General features: G+C 38.0%; 1 protein-coding gene across 2 annotated transcripts in view; it reads right to left on the bottom strand.

Moving 5' to 3' along the window:
- ptgfrn (prostaglandin F2 receptor inhibitor) overlaps nt 1-21,271 on the bottom strand; it is a 120,753-nt gene that overhangs the window by 3,683 nt on the left and 95,799 nt on the right. For both annotated transcript variants that reach the window (XM_062974948.1, XM_062974947.1), the window contains 2 exons: nt 10,748-10,855; nt 505-810 (listed from right to left, as the gene is read on the bottom strand). In XM_062974948.1, coding sequence (XP_062831018.1) covers nt 505-810; nt 10,748-10,855 — 414 coding nt within the window. The remainder of the gene's footprint in view (nt 1-504; nt 811-10,747; nt 10,856-21,271) is intronic.

Genomic DNA, 21,271 nt, shown 5'->3' with positions numbered 1-21,271 from the left:
TATTGCTATTAAAGTAGGAAGCATGCAAGAAAGCTTCTGAGCGAAGAGTTGTCTGGACTGCCATCAAATTCCCATTTCAATCTCTTTTGAAAAGACAAATAAAGAAGCCACTGAATTGCCCAAAAGACCAAGACTCAAACTGCCATCCATAAAAGTTTGGAGAACACAGTAGCCTGGAACAATGAGGTCTCTGGAGAATGAAAAGTACACCGCTCTATATGATGAAACAGGCTAGTTGTGAAACTGAAATGTTATTTCTTGCCAGCTAAAAAAATTCAACAAACACGTTCTTATAATGCCTCACACCAAGTTGCATTATAAGAATGCATGCTATATATCATCATGCACGTGCATTCTAGCAAATGCAGCTGCTTTCCTGTGGAACCTGATTTTTGTAATACAAGATAAATCAGCAGAAAATTAGTACACTAAAAATGAAATGTGTAAATTAGTTCTCAATGACAATTGAGGATACCATGAGAAAGACTGTGGAGGCATTCTTACCATCCATTTTCACAGTTACAAGGATTGGTTTGGACTTGATCTCCATCTCTTGTTGCCAGACACCTGCAGCTGACTGCACCCAAGGTGTCACCAAACAGTAGTGGTTGCCAAAGTCTTGGTCTTCGCAGCCATGAAGTCTAAGCCGAAACTCCAGGGGAGCAATTCTTTCCAAGCTGACATCACTACTTCCATTTCTTCTGGCCTGGGTCACTATTCCTTTCCTATCCAACGAAGCTAGAAAGACAGGATCTCTATCCATTGTGATGGAACGCATGGCAAACCAGGAGACATCAAAGGACATGTCATCTGAAATTGAGAATATTAAACAAATAAAATAAAATAAAGGTATGAATATCATTAAAGTCAACATTTAAAATGTGTTCTATAGAGTCAGAGAAACAGAGATTGCTCTTGATGTTTATGATGCAATGTTACTAAACAACACAGGCTCAATCATATTGAACAATGCAAAACTTCCAATTTGCTGGAACATTTTTCAATAACTTTAGTTCTAGAGTGTCAAAGTACAGAGAAAATGAATGATTAAAGTAAACAGCTCTATTTTCTGTAGCAGTAATTTTGTAACTCTAGTTACAACATGCTTAAATCCAAAAAACTCACTGTGATCAAAATATGCCCTAAACAATGTTTTGATATTATCATACCAACTTCTCCTTACCTGCTCTGATCTTTTTAACTTGAGCTATATGTTTCTCATTCCAAACTACTCTACCTATACTGCATCTCTTATAGGAAAACCCTCATTCTCTGTCTCTTAAACACACACTCCTTGGAGAAACACATAATTCTGCTCTTCCTACCTAAACCTGTCATATATTTCTATTAGCATTCCCAAACCCATGCCATCACTTCTTATTTTCTTGCCCCATAAAGAACAGCTCAAATGCATCATACCCACTACCCAGTAACTAAGACGAGAGGGTTTCGGAAGCAAAACCAGAAATCTGAGACAGAAGAGCAGTCCGCACTAAGAAAATAGTTACCCCATCTCTGTTGATCAGAACTTAATTGCACTGAACTGAAGATTGCAATCTTACAGCAACTTAAAGTTTGTATAGTCAAGTGCTCCAAGTGCCCAAAACACATAATCTAGCTGTAATCCATACAGTGATCCCAAAAGCCAAGTATTATTATCCCATATATTACAGGCGGAAAGGATGGAAGGCTAAGATTAGGCTGTATGTGTCTTTTACCTGAGACTAGCTGTTGAGTTTATGACTACTGAGCCTTTGAGTCATATACATATTCTTTGAGATTTCTACTCTATTCTCTTCCTCTGGGCACAGAGGAAAGAGGAAGGTGAATATAATGCAGCCCTGTGTGTGCTACAATCCACCCAAAAAACAAATGATTATAGGACCATTTCAGGTTTTGAAGTAGGGTGTGAGAGACATCATTTTTAAATTGATTTTAAAATATACACCGTCAGTGTATTCAGGATCTGTTGCTGTGGGCCTTCAAGTAGTTTCTGGCTTATGTCAATCTACTATTTGAATTGCCCAAGCTCATCCAGTGGGTTTCAATGGCTGAGCGGAGATTCAAATCCTGTTCTCCTGAGTTGTAGTCCAACACTTAACCCACCATACCATGGTAACTCTTTTATATTCAAGATAAAGTGCACATTTTTTTCTACTTTTTTAAAAAAAACACTTTAAACTGTCATGTGTTAAATTATCTTTTGAAGCCCCATTGCAGGCAACCCCATAGAATGAAATTATATATGTGGGAAGGGAGTTTTTCATCAGTACTGGCACCATAGGTAGGAAATAACATCCCCAGACTTTTGGCCAGAAATTATAATTGGTTGCCAGGCAAGTTCATTTATGCTCCACCAGGCTTTTAAAATAACTCATGCAGCATGGTTGGTTTTTTTTTTTTTTTTTTTTTGCTTTGTATTTCTCAGGTTCCTATGAGTTTTGTTCCTTATTTGCTTTCATGTGGCTTTTGATGTTTGGCTTATTTTGCATTTAAATTACTTTTATGTTTGTTTATTGTAAGCCATCTACAGAAATTTATGTTATGAGGAGCACACAAATGCCATGCAAGAAAGAACTGCATTTGTTGTGTTGCTGGGATATCACATGTGTGACCTGCGAGATGGTATGTACACACAATGCCCTCCATTCATCCTTAAATGGCACTCCTGAAAGTTATGGAACATTGGCTTCTGCTGGTTTATAAAAAGCAAACAGTAGCACTCCCCTAATATAAAGGCAATTTAAAAATTAGCACATCCCCTTGAAGGCACTGAGGCAGTCATCTTCCTTTGTCATTGCAAGACTCGCTCCCCTGCCTAATGCAGACCACCTTTTACCTATATATGTTCTTTAGATGTGTGTTATCAGCAACAAATGCCTTACACCAATTTCACTAAGGCGTTAATCTTTTGAGTGCCTTTGCACTGACTTCCACCTCTAACACTAGATGACAGACAGTCAGAGTCCATCAGTATATTCTGTGCCATTCCGTGCAATGTGCAAGATTATAATAAATCCATTAGCAGGTCTGCACTTTTAACCTCATTAGGCTTGTAGCTGAGGATGCAATTTAATTATTCTAGTCATCTTCTAGTGAAGGTCTGTGTGCACCCTACTGCAAACTAAAAAACAAACATGAAACTTAGCCCCCAAAATTTCTATCACATTAATACATAAGACATCTACTGGACTCCAAACATTGCAACAACCATATGCAAATGTGGACAGGATGGGATCTGATAAAGGGCTGTAAAAGCAATTGCTCCATCTCTGAAGATCAGAAGCTTGCTATTAACACACTGAAATAACATGAGATTATTTTTCAAATTACCTAGACTTGCAAAAAGCGCTCATACATAAGACATAAACATGGAAAAAGAATCCCAAGCAGATGTATTTCTGTTTTTGTGACTTTTCCTGCTATTATAAGTCAGTATGGCAGCTAACAATAACATACAAAGCAAATGCTTAAAAATAAAACATAGTATCAAGGAACTATAGAATAGTTAAATTTATATTTTTAAAAAAGTAGAGGAAGATCAATTTTATCAGCCACATAATTTGTCCTCTATGGTAGAAGAGAATTTAACATAAAGCTGCTAAACCCACATCTATACAGTATGCGTACCTTAGTTAACAAAGTGCTGTAGATGTGTTCTTGGGCATCACCATAAAATTTAGTGACTGAGGCAGAAGTAACATAGAAAGAATAGAGATAGGTTCCTCTACCACAGTGGTTCTCAACCTGGGGTCCCCAGATGTTTTTGGCCTACAACTCCCAGAAATCCCAACCAGTTTACCAGCTGTTAGGATTTCTGTAAGTTGAAGGCCAAAAACATCTGGTGACCCGAGGTTGAGAACCACTGCTCTACCACAAAAAGGAAAGCAGTTCAACATATTTCAGCAAATATTTTAACAATAGGCACAAGTGAAATGAAACAAACAGGTAAGATAAACAAAGGTAAACAAAAACATTTTGAACCTTCTAGATATTTATTTATTTTATTTACGGTACTTCTATCCCACATTTCTCAACCTTGGAGGGGACTCACGGCTTTGAAGGTTTTTCCAACATACATAGAACTTTTTGCTTTCACCAATATCCAGCTTTCTTAGGATTTCTATCTTCATCCTAAAGCTGTGGATGGTATGTTTTAATGATATGGCATAGCAAAGCTTATCTGCTTTCTCCGCTTCCCTCCATTTAGTTGTTCATACACATTCAGTAAGTGATTCTGTAGGTGGCTGTTCTTTGTCTTGCCTGTTATAGGTAGGCATACATGATTTTAGCTGAAGTGACTATAGCAAAATCCCATTGTTCCCAGTGCAAGCTAAGCTTTACTGCATTGTTTATTGCAAACATGCAGTAAAGAGATTCCGGCTAAACGTTATGGAAAACTTCCTGATAGTAAAGAACTGTTCAATATGAAATATGCTGTCTTGAAGTGTGAAGGAGTCTCCTTCTCTGGAAGTTTTTAAGGAGAGGCTGGATGGCCATCTATTCAGAGTGCTTTGACTGTGTGCTCCTGCATAACAAAGGGTTAGTCTGGCTGATCCTTATAGGTTCTTCCAACTCTAGGATTCTAATCTGCTACAACCCAGCACTGAATGTGTTTGTGTTTCTCCAGACTTACTATGCCATCCTCTGAATGCTGATACTCCTTAAAAATCTGCAGCTAAAGAGTACACTATGTGGGAATAAAAAGGCTTTATATATATATAAAGAGTTCTTTGTCAAAGGGCTTGCTAATGGATGCTTAAAAGAGTCTCTAAACAGATTTAGAAGGGACTGCAATAGGGCAAGATGCTAAGATTACCACATTTTTCAGGGTATGTGCAGTATGCAATTCATTAACTTGCCAAGGGCACAAAGACTATAGAAGTAGTGTGCCAAAAGAGAGAATCAGGGGAAGAGACATAGATTTCTGTTACAATGCAGAGAACTATATAGAGTCTTGTATTGGTTTTCTTATTTAGCCCAAATTGTTAGGCTTGAATGTTATTTCAAGGCACGAGTTACGGTAATTTGTCTTAAGCCATTTATTGATTGCCCTTCTACACTTGCGTTATCTTGCTTTTGGTTGCACATCAAAAAAGTACCATAAGCAAGCATTCTTCCAAAGCCTTAGGCCCTAATAGGATTATTTTTATTGGATAGCCTGCATCATCTGTACAATCCCTGAATCCACTGTAGCTGAAGGGAAGCCAATTAAAGTAAGTATGCAAGTTTTTTAAGTCATGTGAACAGCCAATCAGAGGAACCGCCCAAGTCCCATTAATAGGATATCCAACAGATGGGAGCCATCCATCTTCACCCAGATGAGTTATCATTGTCGGTAACCAGAGGGAGGGAAGCATCCCAGATATTTTACTCTCAATCCCTGAAGGCATTCATTACCCACATTTCTATCTACCTCATTTCTAGGCTCTGTATTTCTGACTTGATCCAATTACAACAGAACACTCCAAGAGACTTAGCTCATATGGAAGATGAGCATGTCTTAACCTACAATATCATCTGTCTACAATATAGGTTTCCCCATTCCACACACTACTCCCACTTGCTTACAAAAATGGGATTTACATTTTGGAAAACAAAGCCTTTCTCATCATTTTTATGCGAAAGTTTAACATTTCCCAACATAGCCTACATTTATGAATATAACCTAAATTTATGAAACCTTGCTTTCATTTTGCATGAAAGGATATTGCAGTAAGTTAATAAATCAGTACAGCTGTGATTATGCGAGTACCCCAAAGCCCTCATTTTCCAATGTTTAGTGAGCTACATCCAGTTGTACTTTTCACTCAAGTCTGAGATCCAGCCTCTCAATTAATAGTCTCTTCTTAAACTGTTTTTTTGGGGGTCAAAATATGTTAATAAAGTTCAGAATTTGTGTTATTCATGTGTATTGTTCCAGGAAACCCTTCAATTTATAATATAAGCAACCTAATGTATGCAACCATTTTATGTTACTTTAATCCCACATTGTGCTGATCTTAACCTTCATACAATTCTTGTAGATATGGATAACCTTTATGGCGTCGTTTCCATATATTTGGTAGATATATCTTGCTAGCTTGGAAACTGGAAAAGTGGCACAAAAATAGAAGCAACAATAAAAAAAAACAGACACAAGTAAGATGCAGTGAAATCTAATAGAAGCACTGGTTGGATTTGATATAATTCTTATACTAATGGACTCTAAAGAGAGATGGCTGGAGGCATTTGCTATTCTAAGACATGCTACAGTATCTGTCACACTTTGGAGCAGCTCTTACTAATGTGCTATTGTAGGGCAGGAGAAGTGCCATGTGGAACCATGATAAATTAAGCCTTAAAATCATATACATTGGGCAAACTGTGGTAGTAGGACACCTCCCTCCTTGAGGGAAACTGGAAGTAATCAACATTTAAAGCACATATTTATGCACGTTTTGATTTGACATGCCAGCCTAAGCTGCTGAGCTACTTCCCCTGGTCAATCAGCCTTCACAATTCTTAGTCCCATTCCCAGCCCATCTGTTTCACACCATGTACTTCTACTTGACAGAAAAAAGCTCCTTTAGCATGGCTGATTCACAGTGTTGAGGCCATTTGTCTTTAACATAATTTAAGCAAGGATATGCAGAACTTTCACAGACTGTAAATCAAGTAAAAACAAAACAAAACAACCATCTGATTTGTTAAGTCCCAGAATGCTGGTGCAAAGGTGTAATGAGCTCTTAGCTCTTGAGTATACAGTCCTACACAAAAGGTCACTTGAAGGTGTATCTTCTCTGTCAAATTTATAGGGATTTTACCAAATGAATACTGAGTCAAAGTCACCACTTAAGCCAAAAATGCAAGTAAGAACAGTGCCAATTCAATCCCCAATTAGCAATATCTATTTATTACAAAGTAAGCTCATATGATTTTTGTGCCTTTACTGGAAAATAAAGACATGCATTACAAAACCTTCTGGAAATTTTCTTATGGCCAATATAATGCTTCCTATTTATATGAAAAAATCTATAATGCAATCAATCCTTTTTAATTGTTATTGTTAATTTTATTCATATCCTGCCTTTTCCCCAAGATAGGACTCAAGGTATCTCATAAATAAATATAATTACAATATAGTTAAAATATATAACATTACCGTAGAATTAAACCAGTAATAATATTAAAACAGTGATAAAAAGATAAAAAGCAGTTAAACTTGCACAATTTAAAACAAGAAACCATCCTCCTGCAAGTCCTTTCCTTTAAACCTCCACTTCTAAAAGCCTGCCTGAATAAAAAACATCTTCCTGCTGTCAAAATATGGTGTTCCAAAGGTTTAGGGGGAACTAGCAGAACAGTCCTTCCCTATATTTCCACCAACCAAATCAGAGAAGGTGGTGGGATGGAGAGAAGGACCTTTCCTGTAGATTGCAGGACCCCAATAAATATGGCTTGTCAGGTAATCTCAACCTAAATTGTAAGTTGGTTTATAGTTCATAAGCAGCAGAGCAGAACTTGATCCCTGCACCCAGCCCTAGTAAACACTGTGACTTGAGCTCATTGTACCAATTAAGGAAATTATTTAGAGTCCAGCTGACACTATGATGAAAGAGCAAGAAAATTTGTATTTCAAGACTGCAGGAACTAGAGTCTAAGCATGATAAAATAGCCCATCTGAAAGAAGTTTATTGTAATCACATTGACTAGGGACAAAGCAAGACCTGAAAGCAAGGGGCAGGTAAAAAGAAGACAGGGCAGTGCAGGGGCCACTTTTCTAGTAAAAACAGATGGCAGTTGTTTTTTCTTGTTCTCTTCTGGGTTTCCTAAGCCAGAGACCTGAGCAGAAATTTGTAGCCACTGAACTTATGTGATCAACGATAAACATGTTTCAATACTCATTACTACATTGGGGGGGGGGGGGGCAGGAGGCGGGGGTGAATTGCTTCTAAAGTGTTTCTAAAATATCATTAGGGGTCTGTATTATACCTATAATGAAGGAACAAATTTTTGTTACTTTTTTTGTTATGTAATTGCACAAGAAGGGGCTTCTGGGATTCATTTCTTTCTCATTTTTATAGCTATTGGGATGAAATTTGCTAAATGGTAGAACACATTTACCACAGTTACTCCCCAAGTTTCAGAACTTTTCACTCATTCACTGATATTTGGGAATGTTACAAAAGTATTTATGAACAACATTTTTTAAAAAAATTACAAGAGCTATCTCCTTGAATACTGCAAGTCGTGTTCAAGGATATAGCTCTAGTAGTTTTTTTTAAATGTTGTTCACAACATAAAAAGTGAGTCCACAATATGCGAATATGGAGAAGAGCAAACCACAGACCACTTACTACAATGCAGTCTGAGCCCGACCACATGCACAATGGAAGACCTCTTACAGCAACACCAGAGGCAAGTTTTTAACTTTGTGGTTTTTATACATTATAGCCATAGTCTCAATTTGCTTCTGACATGATAAATAAACTTCTATGTGCAAAACCTTCACTCTTAAGGATACAGTTAATAGTATTCTCAATTTGCTTCTGACATGATAAATAAGTAAATCTCCTCGAATTTCTATTTTCAATGATACAATATAATCAGGGCATCATTTCTCCCCAAGTTTCATAAAGATTTGCCTTCTTCCAGGCTAGAAAAGCACAGCCAACTCCCAACAATCCCTTATTATTTTGAAATCCCTCTAGAGTAGTGGTTCTCAACCTGTGGGTCCACAGATGTTTTGGCCTTCAACTCTCAGAAATCCTAACAGCTGATAAACTGGCTAAGATTTCTGGGAGTTGTAGGTCAAAACACCTGGGACCCACAGGTTGAGAACCACTGCTTTAGAGAATGAACATGGGTTTTCCCCCACTAAAACTTATAGGAGGAGGAAGCAGCACAAGGCAGTAAGCAGAAATGTAGTTTGGGAAGGCGAGGATGCCTGTGGCAGAGAAACTACATTTCTCAGAATTCTGCTCACTTCCAATGTTAAAGCCTCAATGTGAGCGTGACCACTTCCTCTCTCTCTGGGCTAGCCATGTGTGGAGGGGCTTCTTCCTTGCCCGGAAATCCAGCCAGGCATCTCCCCTCCCCCTCACCACCCACTTCCTCTACTCCGGCCTTGCCATCCTCCTTGGGGCCCTTTCAGGGAACCAAACCCAACCTTCGTGGGGAAGAAGCAGCACCCGCGATGGAGACCTGGGGCCATTTACGAGATTTATGTCAGTGTTTTGAATCTTAAGTTTCTTTGCGTGGCCGCCCTGACCATTTCTTAATATCGCTTCATATGTATGAATCAAATGACCCTGAAAATTAATTATAATGTTTGAAAATTAAATACTGATCTTTGATTAACACTAACAACAGTGAGCAAACCAATTTTATGTTTTAAGGGGACAATATGCTAACGAGCATAGGAGCCCCAGTGGCGAAGTGTGTTAAAGCACTGAGCTGCTGAACTTGCAGACCGAAAGGTCCCAAGTTCAAACCCCAGGAGCGGTGTGAGCGACCGCTATTAGCTCCAGCTTCTGCCAACCTAGCAGTTCGAAAACATGCCAATGTGAGTAGATCAATAGGTATCACTCTGGCGGGAAGGTAACGGCGCTCCATGTAGTCATGCCGGCCACATGACCTTGGAGGTGTCTACGGACAATGCCGGCTCTTTGGCTTAGAAATGGAGATGAGCACCAACCCCCAGAGTCGGGCATGACTGGACTTAACGTCAGGGGAAAGCTTTACCTTTACCTATGCTAACAGGCAAAGAGCCCCTTGGCTTCTCTTAGAACAGCCAGTTTTAAAAAATATTTTCTGCAATCATTTCAAATGCAAATACTAGGGATTAAGGAAGAACTCAAGTGTATCCTCAACAGATTGCATATACAACACTTTTCAAAATTAATTTATATAAGTGACCTACAAAGCTCATTGAAAATGGCCAAATCCTAATTTATATGCTGAACATTCACAACAATCAAGCAGCTTCCTCATCTAAGAATTCTCTGAAAAGTATTGATTAATCATAAAACTCTTCCATCAGATACTAATAGCATATTTTGGAAGTCCAAAACAGAAATATTTTATATTGGCACATGGAAAATCCATATTACTTATTACATGGGCAGGTGTATGGTTTTGCCTAGACTAGATTTTAAAGGCCTAAAATTCACCATAGTTCCATTCCATCTTCAATCTCTGCTAATCTACCTAAAGTCCTGTGTCTTCTTTGAACCATCTTGAATTCGGAAGCATAAAACTTCTGTCTGCAGCTTTCACTCTGTTTTGACAACTGATTGAGATGAGTTTAACTTATAGGGATGACATGCATAACTGGGGATTACTAAGTGTTGAATTGTAATCAAGTGCTGAAGTGTGTGTGTGTTTAATTATTTTCATATAGGTCTACTTTGGGTTCACAAGCTGACTTCAGAACAACAAGGGTTCCAGATATTCAAGGCATCCTTTTGCAGAAAAGTCAGATCCTGAGCTCCTTGGTTTGTCAATCACTGTTGAGGCTTGTACAAGCAGCTGCTAAGGATTATCCAGTTCAATGTATAAGAAATTTGATTGGGGTGAAGCTAGCAAGTCACACACAATGAGAGATTAAAAAGACTGGTCTTCACAGTTTTCCACTGAAGTGTAGAATGCCTTTATTCTAAGAAATGTATGAAGACATATGGCTTTCTGAACTGCTAGCAAGATAAAACAGGGGGAAAGAGAGAAAAGGAAAGCAATTATCCTCCAATACATAGTCAATCCATACCTAGATCAAGTACTGGCCCTTCAACAGTGATGATGCAAAACAAATTCACCAGCTCGCCTCGATAAATGGTTGTCCTATCTGAATGCACCGACACGTTAAAAACAGGACCTAGGAAACAAAAAAAGAAACAGTTTTATCCTATTTCCTCTGAGATTTTAGAAAGCTGCTATTAAATATAGACTTGCCAGTAGACTATGCAAAGCTCTTTGGATTTTAGCACATATTCATAATTTATATCAGACCAAATACTTATAGAAATAGATCCTCATGCTTATCAACAAAATGCATTTCATGCTGGCTGTATGCAACAGACTGCTCAGAAGATTTCTGAGGATTCAAAGTGATGCACCAGGATGGCTGCAGTATTATAGGTTTTTTCAGGCATGTCTACAATGCGCTCCAGAATTGTATTGCATCTTATACCCATAGGTTATTCAACCAATTACCATTAACTGATGCACTGTATAAACCAGATATTACTATCTGCCCTAAATTAGTCACAAAATGTGTTGGCAATCTGTAAACTGCCTTTGCTAATCAGGAGTTCTCTATTGCTGTTTAATTATAACACCCACCCCTTCCCCAATCAGGCTGAGGAATGATTTCTTGCATATATCATTTTAGGCTTTATAATAAATACTCATGCCCTGTTGTGAGTTTTTGTTTCATTTTAACTTTTTTTGTCTGTTGGTTATGCAGAGTAAATGGAATTCCACAGCAATTTTTGGTCAGACTTTCAGAAGGCCGATAAGAGATAGGAGGACAGGGGGGGAAATTGGAGAAAGCAAATGGTTAAACTTATCAAGAAAAACTCCCCCATATGTCATTCTTCTGTTAGAAATTCATAGCCTCCTAGATGGGTGTTGATTTTTCTAAAAATATAGAAAAAATACAAGAACCTAGAAAAATACATTTCTATTTAGCCTTTGTCCATCTCACTATACTGCTCTTCTCCAACTGGATGTCATCCAGCAACCTCTTTTGTCATCGGCCACCATTATAAGTCTATGAATGTTGGGAGTTGTAGCGCAACAGCTTGAGCGCACTCATAGGGAACAATTGTCATTTGCCATCTCATGTTGCATTTGTACTTTCATAAATGCATTTCCTCTTGTGGTTGGGTCAAGTTGATATTCTCGAGATACTTTTGAAAGCAAATCAAGATTTCTGTTGAATGTTAGTGGTTTGGAAACTCCATTTTTTCATGATCAATATTGAGTCAGCCACAGAAACTGAAACTCTGTATTGCCAAGGAAAGTGCATTCAACATTTACTGTTAGGAATTAAAAGAGCAAGAAAATCTCATTTTTTTTTCACCCTCAATCATATTATTGAATATCTGGTGTGAAGTATAACAAGGACGCATAACAAAAATAGCCCATGTTCATATATATATATATATATATATATATATATATATATACACACACACACACACACACACACACACACATTAACAAGTCATACAAGTCATTTAATTTTAATCACAGACATAAATGTAGATGTACTTTTTTTCCGTCTGATGCTGTTCATTTCCTCAACTAACACATTCCTGCAGAGCCAGTGTCATAGGAAAGATCAGTTCCACATGTTTTCCAGTTCAGACAAAAATAGCTGCATTAAATTAATCCTGTATAAAGTTAAGAGGGAATTATTGCATTTTCTAGAGCCTTATCAGCCTATAAATGAGGAGAGAAAAATCATATTCATATGCCTGATGACAGCACTCCCCTAGAGGTTACTGCCTATAGTTAAAGCCAGGGGTCCCCAAACTTTTTAAACAGGGGGCCAGTTCACGATCCTTCGGACTGTTGGAGGGCCGGACTATAGTTGGCCACCGAGCAATAATAATAATTAACAACAACAACAATAATAAAAAAGAGGGTTGGAAGAGATCCTTTGGGCCATTGACTCCAATGCCCTTCTGCCTTTGTGCACCAAAAGCACAAGCAAAGCACCCCTGACAGATGGCCACCCAGACTCAATCTTAATAATAATAATAATAATAAAGAGGGTTGGAAGAGACCCCTTGGGCCATTTAGTCCAACCCCCTTCTGCCTCTGTGCACCAAAAGCACAAGCAAAGCATCCCTGACAGATGGCCACCCAGCCTCAATGTTAATAATAATAATAATAATAATAATAATAATAATAATAATAATAATAATAATAATAATAATACATGGTTTTGGAACACAATACTCCTGACCTCACAATCATGTTAAAAAACAAAGTATGGATTGCTGATGTTGCAATACCAGGTGACAGCAAGATTGAGGAGAAACAACTGAAAAAGCTGATATGAGGATTTAAAGATCGAATTACAAAGACTCTGGCACAAGGCAGTCAAGATGGTCCCAGTGGTGATCGGCACACTGGGTGCAGTGCCTCAAGACCTTGGCCTGCACTTAAACACAATCAGCGCTGACAAAATCCCCACCTGCCAGCTGCAGAAGGCCACCTTACTGGGACCTGCACGTATTATTCGCCGATACATCACTCAGTCCTAGACACTTGGGAAGTGTCCAGAATATGATCCAGTACAACAGCCAGCAGAGTGTCTGCTGTGGACTCATCTTGTTGTGTTTCAAATAATAATAATAATAATAATAATAATAATAATAATAATAATAATAATAATAATAATGGTTGTAAGAGAAGAAGAGACCCCTTGGGTCATTTAGCCCAACCCCCTTCTGCCCTTGTGCCATGGGGGCCGGATAAATGGCTTCAATGGGCCGCATCCGGCCCCCGGGCCTTAGTTTGGGGACCCCTGGTTAAAGCAATGGAAGAAATGATCCCTTCATTTGATGTCACTAGGGTGTTTTATGCACCATGTGAATTTGAAGGAGGAAGAGATGGAAGGTACCCCAGATGCTAAATATAGTAACCCAGACTTTGTGAAAAGGGGAGAGGAAGAGCAATTCTATCCCAATCAACTTAACTGGCATTAGCCAATGACCTCTGCCCCTCCCCAAAGCAATCTGTTGTTATCTAGGCCAACAGGGTAATGAACTGAAATCTTTTGGAATGCCTTTTACAGATACTGCACAGGTCTGCTTTAGAGAAAATGCCAAGAAATTTTGTTGACAAATATCAATTAACTAAGTATGAGCACCTGGAGACCTTTTTACTTAGGACCTTGTTCTGCCCCCATGATATCTTAACTACTTGGAAGGTGGACTGGCTGCACAGGGAACACATTGGAGACTATATAGTTGAATCAAACAAGAAATTATTAACTGACAAGAATTTTAGATTTTCTCTCCTCCTGAGTCTCACTACAAAGTCTTTATGAGGAGAGGTAAAGTCTTTGAGAGATAGACACAGTTCTGACTGAACTGAAGCTCTTGAATCTTTATTTCTTCTTACTGTCTCTTTTTTGCATGGTGTTCAACTGTCTCTAAGATGGTGTCAATATTTATCTCTAACGGGACGTACTATTTTGTAGACCTTCTGATCTTTCTCTCTCTTCACCTTCCAGTCATGAAAAGACTGGCTCTTCCAAGAACCAGAAGTGCCTTGCCTTAGGCTCCGCCCCTGAGGGCTTTCTTAAAGAGGCAGGGCAACTGAGGCTTTAAATGCAGAGGCCATCTAGACTCACCCTCCAGAAACTGTACATAAAATATTAATCCCTCTAACTAAAAAGGGCTTAACAAGGTATAAACAGTGAGGGTCTTCATGGGGCATGACAGACCTTTTCTGAAAAATTGATATATTCTACTTGGATGGCAAACAACAAAAAATTGTAATACTAATTCCACAGGATTTAAAAGATTTCTTACTAGTGATATTTTAGTCACTCTGAAGGCAAGTATGACATTACTATGAATTTGTATGTGCTGAGTGTTTTTTTGTGCTACTCACTATCAAATAAAAAATCATAATCAGGAATAATATACGTTAGCAGACACAGGTAGATTATCCACCTCACGGTATGTTTGGGACCAAAAGTGTTGTGGATTTCAGATTTATTTATTTATTCTGGATTTTGGAATATTTGTGTGTGTGTGTGTGTGTGTGTGTATCCATAATGAGATATCTTGGAGATAGGACTGAAGTCTACACACAAAGTTCGTTGATGTTTCACATATACTTTATATGTGTCCAGCATTACCCAGTGTCTAGCCTGGCTCAACAGCAGTACGTGTGAAAATGATCTTGGAGTCCTCATGGACAACAAGTTAAACATGAGCCAACAATGTGATGCAGCAGCCAAAAAAGACAACGGGATTTTGGTCTGAATAGTGTCCAGATCCAGGCAAGTCATGCTCCCCCTCTATTCTGCTTTGGTCAGACCACACCTGGAATACTGTGTCCAATTCTGGGCACCGCAATTGAAAGAAGATGTTGACAAGCTGGAATGTGTCCAGAGGAGGGCGACTAAAATGATCAAGTGTCTGGAGAACAAGTCCTATGAGGAACAGCTTAAAGAGTTGGTCATGTTTAGCCTGCAGAAGAGAAGGCTGAGAGAAGATATGATGGCCATGTATAAATATGTGAAGGGAAGTCATAGGGAGGCGGGAGCAAGCTTGTTTTCTGCTGCCTTGGAGACTAGGATGCAGAACAATGGATTCAAATTAGAGGAAAGGAGATTCCACCTGAACATTAGGAGGAACTTTCTGTGAGAGCTGTTCAAGCAGTGGAACTCTTTGCCCTGGAGTGTGGTGGAGGCTCCTTCTTTGGAGGCCTTTAAACAGAGGCTGGATGGCCATCTGTCAGGGGTGCTTTGAATGCTATTTTTCTGCTTCTTGGAAGAGGGTTGGACTGGATGGCCCACAAGGTCTCTTCCAACTCTATGATTCTATGATTCTGTAACCATGGCCTGAAGAAAATTTTATATTACACTGTAAATAAATTTGTGCATGAAAAAAGTTTGTGTGCACTGAACCATCGGAAAGAAAAGTTGCTACCATCTCAGCCACCCATGTTGACAATTTGGCAAGATTTTGGAATCTGGATGAGGGATGCTCAACTTCCATAACCCATGTTTTAAAAGTATAATTGAACTCTTGTAGGTTGTTTATTTTTGCTTTTTTTTTTACATACATAATAACCTAATGAAGTTTCAGAAATAACTGATTTTGTCTTTATAAACTAGGAGTCTTTAAATGAAATATTTACTTGTATGAAAATAGAAGCAATTTTTTTCTAATACAGGATGAAGCAAGTTGTTTATTATTATCATTACAATAAAAACTGAAGTCTACTTCACTCCTGGATTGTATCTGTTTTAAAAACGAAATAAAGAAATCAGGCAGCTTCAGTTGGCATTCTGATAGTATTAAAGATTGCAAAAATCTTACTCAATAATAAAGAAAATATAAATCTGTCCTAGCAAACAGTGCGCTCTTTTGGTTGTGAGTGCATTTTTGCCAGAAATTAAGCTAGTTCTCCATCTGAGATTAGGAACAATGCAAACCTTCACAATATGCTTTTTCATAAGAAGCTCTTCATTCTAATGACTTATAACATAACGTTAAATTGAAGACAGAGACAATCTCTCACTTTTCTTTTTATTTCCAAATGTGAAAATAAAAGTTTTTGGCAGGGTTTTTTTTTAAAAAAAATTTATTCAAATAGATATACATTTATAAGTGTTTGTTGCATACAGTGCAATACTTCTCAGCTATTAGTGTTCCATAATAATTTCTCAGATAATATATTTTAAGGGGTCACAATCTTCAATTGTTTTTTGACAGCTTTGAATGTATTGCCTTACAGTAAGGCACTTTGGGAATAAGAAAAGATTGCAGTAGAAAGGATCTCTCTGCACAAACGGCAAATCTAATAGCCAACACAAAGTAACTCCAACCTCTCCCCCTTTCCAGACACAGAATCGATCCTACTATCTTCACCTGGAAAATAGAACACAAAAACAGAGCAGATAACAGAAGACTAGGTTCATATTATAGAATATATGACTCCATAATGATGAAAGGTAAAGACTGTGTGTTTGTGGCAAACATACTTCATAAAGACCTCGTGCTGTCATCACTCGATAGAAAATGTTTAGCTGTTGTCTTAGTTGCAGTGCAATTTCATGCCAAAATTCCGAAGGGGAGAAAGGGGGAGGAAGACGTAATTCATTAGGTAATTGTGGCAAACACCTTAAAATAAGGTGTTTTTGTTGTCATTCAAATTTTAGCCTCCACTTTCAAGTTGAAAAGTTAAACGTCCAAATGGGAAGTTTTAGATAAACAAAAGGGGGGCATTCCATAATACATTTGGAAACTATAGTACGAACACACATTCAATTTGAAAGGCAATTTTCCCAAAGTGGTTTTGTGACTATCAGCTCATGAGACACATTTATCTGAACACAAAAAGATGGCAATTTTTCTCTCTTTACATGAAAAAAAATCCAGCTTTTCCATACAAGATGTGGGCTTCCAGCCACTTCCATTTTTGTTTATTGTTATTTATTTTGGGTAGTCCATGAAACCCATGGAGGTTCTCAGGGGAATAGAATTGTCTCTGCTCTCCTACAGTTTCCCCAGTAAGTTATTTATGCAGGTGATGGGATTCAGGTGATTCTTATATTCCAATTTCTCTTTATGTCAGCTGAAGCAGGCGGTAAGATTTATACCGAGTTCTCTGCATCACGTTTCAATCACAAATCAGGCAAGAAAAAGGAGGGAAAAATCGAACTACATTCTCAGTCACATCTTCAAAACACTGGCTGACAGGTTTAGTAGTCAAATTTGTACCACTGTTAAGGAACCATATAGAATCATTAATGGAAAATCGTTGATTGAAATCAGGAATAGTACAACTCTCTGGATGGTGCTAGACTACAATCCCAATCAGCTCCAGTTAGAGCAGTTAATGGTGAGCAATGCTGAAATTTGCAATTCAATTCCATCTGAAGGCCCACACAATTCCAATCCTGATTTAAATCAATGAATCAAATCAAGTCTTTTTGTTCTGCAATTTTAAAGTTATTTAAATCCATCCACCCTGCTTAAAGAAATAAATCAAAAGTCAGTTTTTGTACTTATCGTACCTAATAGCAAAGATGACTAATGTGTAGCTTACTGAGATGATATTGGACTATATTTTCCATCGGCCTTCACCACTGGATGTCTAGACAAAAACTGATGGGAGTTGCAGTTCAGCACCATTTGGAGGCCCATACAATTCCCATCTGGTTTAAGACGACTACACATAACTAGACTGAAACAACTTGGCTTTTGTTTGAGATTAATTCATGTTGTCTTGAATTGTAGTACCCAAATATATTACAATTTTAAAACATTAAAAAATTGAGATATAGCGTTCATTGAAGATTATAGAAAAGACCCACATGTTCTCACTATATGTTGCAGATAAAGTTGTGCATATGTGTTGTTGTGTGTCTCCAAGTCATTTGGCTTATGGCAACTCCAAGCTAAACCTATAATAGGATTTTCTTGGCATTATTTATGCAAATAGGGTTTGCCTTTGCCTTACCTTCCCTCTGAGATTGAGAGTGAGCTATGTATTCCAAGTCAACCAATGGGTTTCAGTGACTGAAGATTCAGATCCTAGTCTCAAGAATCTCAGTCCATTGCTCAAACCATTAGACCACGGGTTCTCAAGCTTGTAAGCCAATTAATAGTACTTCAGACTTTTGGGAGCTGGACTATAACTTGGAAAAAATGAACAAATTCCTATACACACTGCATATATCTTATTTGTAGTGCAAAAAACATGAAATAACAATACAATATTTAAAATGAAGAACAATTCTAACCAACATAAACTTACCAGTATTTCATAGGGAAATGTGGACCTACTTTTTGGATAGTCAAGTTAATTAGGATTGCTGTTGTTGCCTTCAAGTCATTTCAGACTTAGAGCGACCCTAAGGCAACTCCCTCACAGAGTTTTCTGGTCAAGATTGAGGATCCCTACACTACACCATGCTAGTTCTTGCCTAGAAATAGCAGGTTTATAAATATGTGACTTAGAACGCTACGCTGAGAGGAGTATAATGTATTATGAGCTACAAGGGACAACTAATGTAATCTACAATCCTCTCCTAATCCAAAATATTACTCATATCCAGCCTAGCATCAGATTTGGCAACATTAAAGTGAAATTACTATCACCTTGTCATGCTCATTTTCCCCACATATTACCAGTCATAGCCGGTAGCTGTTTTCTCTGTTTATAACTAATATTAACAAAACAGAAAATATAAAAAGTGTTTTGTGTTTTAGCTGTGAGATATGCTTGTACCACCAACAGAAAAGAAGGCATACAGGCAATTATTAACATAGTTTTTATCTAAAGGGAAGGAATCAGGGATAAGCAGAGGGGGATGGGTGTTTTCTGTTTTGTGCCTCAGAGAACTCAGAAAAAGAATAAACTTGAGGAACACAAAAAGATCTGGCATTGCATTTCCACAGAAGCCTATAGACAGGAGCAGTGGCACCCCCTCACTCATTGTTCCTTCAACAAACAATAAAGATATATACTTCTTATGAACCCAAGGAAAATGCATGTAAGTAGGAACCACTACTAAAAAGTTTCCTTTTGAAATTTGTCTAATCTCCTTGCGAAACCAACTTAAGCATGGGTGAAAAGACATCATGCTATTTCATTTAATGGGCACTCCTGCAGCTAAAGCCAAATAATATAAACTCAAAACATGGTGTTTCTGTACAGATGCTAAGCAAAGAAATTTTCAATACTAGAAATGACTAAACCTACCATCATTCCACATCAATCCTTCCTAACCAGTCCACACTTTCTTTATTCAAACAATCTAAACAAGGGTGGGTGGGTTGCCATTTTGCTTGTTGCTATCTTTAGAAAGGTTTAGAATCCTTGTTAACTGCTGCAAAATTCTCTTTGTCACAAGATATAGAAGAACCTACTGACCAAAGCTGGTGGCCAAGTACAAAACTTGCAGAACCAACTCTATATGTTATGTATAGAGTTCTGTATACAGAAATGTCCTTTGTCCTAAATTTCCTGCCAATTATGGCACATCTACACTGTAGAACTGATGCAATTCAACACTATATTAACTGCCATAACTCAATGCTATGGGATTATGGGATCTGTGGTTTTACAAGGACTTTATCCTTCTTTGGCAAAGAGTGCTGGAATCTCACCAAACTCCCAGGATTCCACAACGTTGAACCATGGTAGTTAGTTCTACAGGGTAGAGGCATCCTTTGTTTGCTGGCTGACAGACAGGTTGCAAAAAGGGCACCTGTTGGGGACAGTTCAATTGAGAAGACTTCTCACATAATGAATGGGATAGAGATCTTAAAACAATCTGCCCATAAATGGCTAGTAAATGTTGCAGAATTAAAAAATATTGCTTTCACTGAATGCCAATCCTAATCAAAAGCAAAAGGATTGGCATAAAAAAGCTACCACATGCAAAATTTCCCAAATTCTGCTCTACACTGAAGCCCCTCTCACCCAGCCATGGAGTTTCTTAAGAGTCCCTCAATGCCCAAAAGAATCTTTTGGAGGGAAGCTCAGGGGACTATAGTGGGGACTATGATGCATTCAATACAATCTTTGCTTTTCTGACTACTTTCGTTTTATGGATGATTTCACTTAGCCTGAGCTGTCATGGGAATTCTGCAGCAAAACTGAAAGACAAGATATAAATGTTTTAATAAATACTTTGCTATTCTGATTTGTTATGCTGTATGAATCTCATGTCTGTTCCTAAACATAAGGCCTGGCAGGGCTGGGATGAAAAATGGGATGGAGCACTACAACAGATCATAAAGAGAATTATTTAAAAGTTGTTTTTTTTTGTTTTTTTTTAAAAAAAAGCTTTTATTGTTGCCACATTGAATCCAGGTCCTGTACATTTCAGGATATGACCTATGTGTGCCATTCTAGCAATATGGTATTGAACATGTTATTCTTTTCTGTTAAAAACTGTAATAAAATGTTATAGATCATGTTCACCCATTATTTCTAAGCAGATACCAATCTGTGATGGCATTTTTAGAGCACTATTTCAAATCATGAAATGGCACACATTGCTTGGTTAGTGGAAAGCTAAAACCTTTTATTAAAAGTTATAAAGAACACTAGACAGTAAGTGTTTGGAGCTTTGACCTCACATTTGTTTTCTAAACTCATCTATTTGCCTCTGGTTGATTTGCAAAAGGTTGTTTTGCTTAATGCTTGACCTTCAAGGGATTCAGAATTCAATATGCTACATTGTATAGCCTTCCCCACATATATGCTCTTTTGATCTTAAGGCCATCTCTCACAACAGCATTGCTTCAGCAAATATGCCCTCCAAGGAGAGGCACATTATCATCCTTCATCGCAACTTTGAAGATACAGAAGAGGGCAGGTTCATCTGAGCTCACCCAGATCCAAACTGAGAGAAAAACCTATGGCTTGTATGACAGGTGTAGTGAATAGGTCCAAAGACCCTTACCCACCAGGAATCTTTCCTCCCAACTCCTACTGGAAAAAGTGATGTAGGCGTTGGATGCAGTTGCCTGAAAAGATCCATTCTGACAGCAATCTGGTATAAACCAGCTGTTTTGAGCAT

The sequence above is a fragment of the Anolis carolinensis genome, chromosome 3, assembly GCF_035594765.1.
Source record: "Anolis carolinensis isolate JA03-04 chromosome 3, rAnoCar3.1.pri, whole genome shotgun sequence".
NCBI lineage: Eukaryota > Metazoa > Chordata > Lepidosauria > Squamata > Dactyloidae > Anolis > Anolis carolinensis.
The sequence above is the reverse complement of the archived record's forward strand: the minus strand, read 5'-3'. Positions and strand labels throughout refer to the sequence as shown.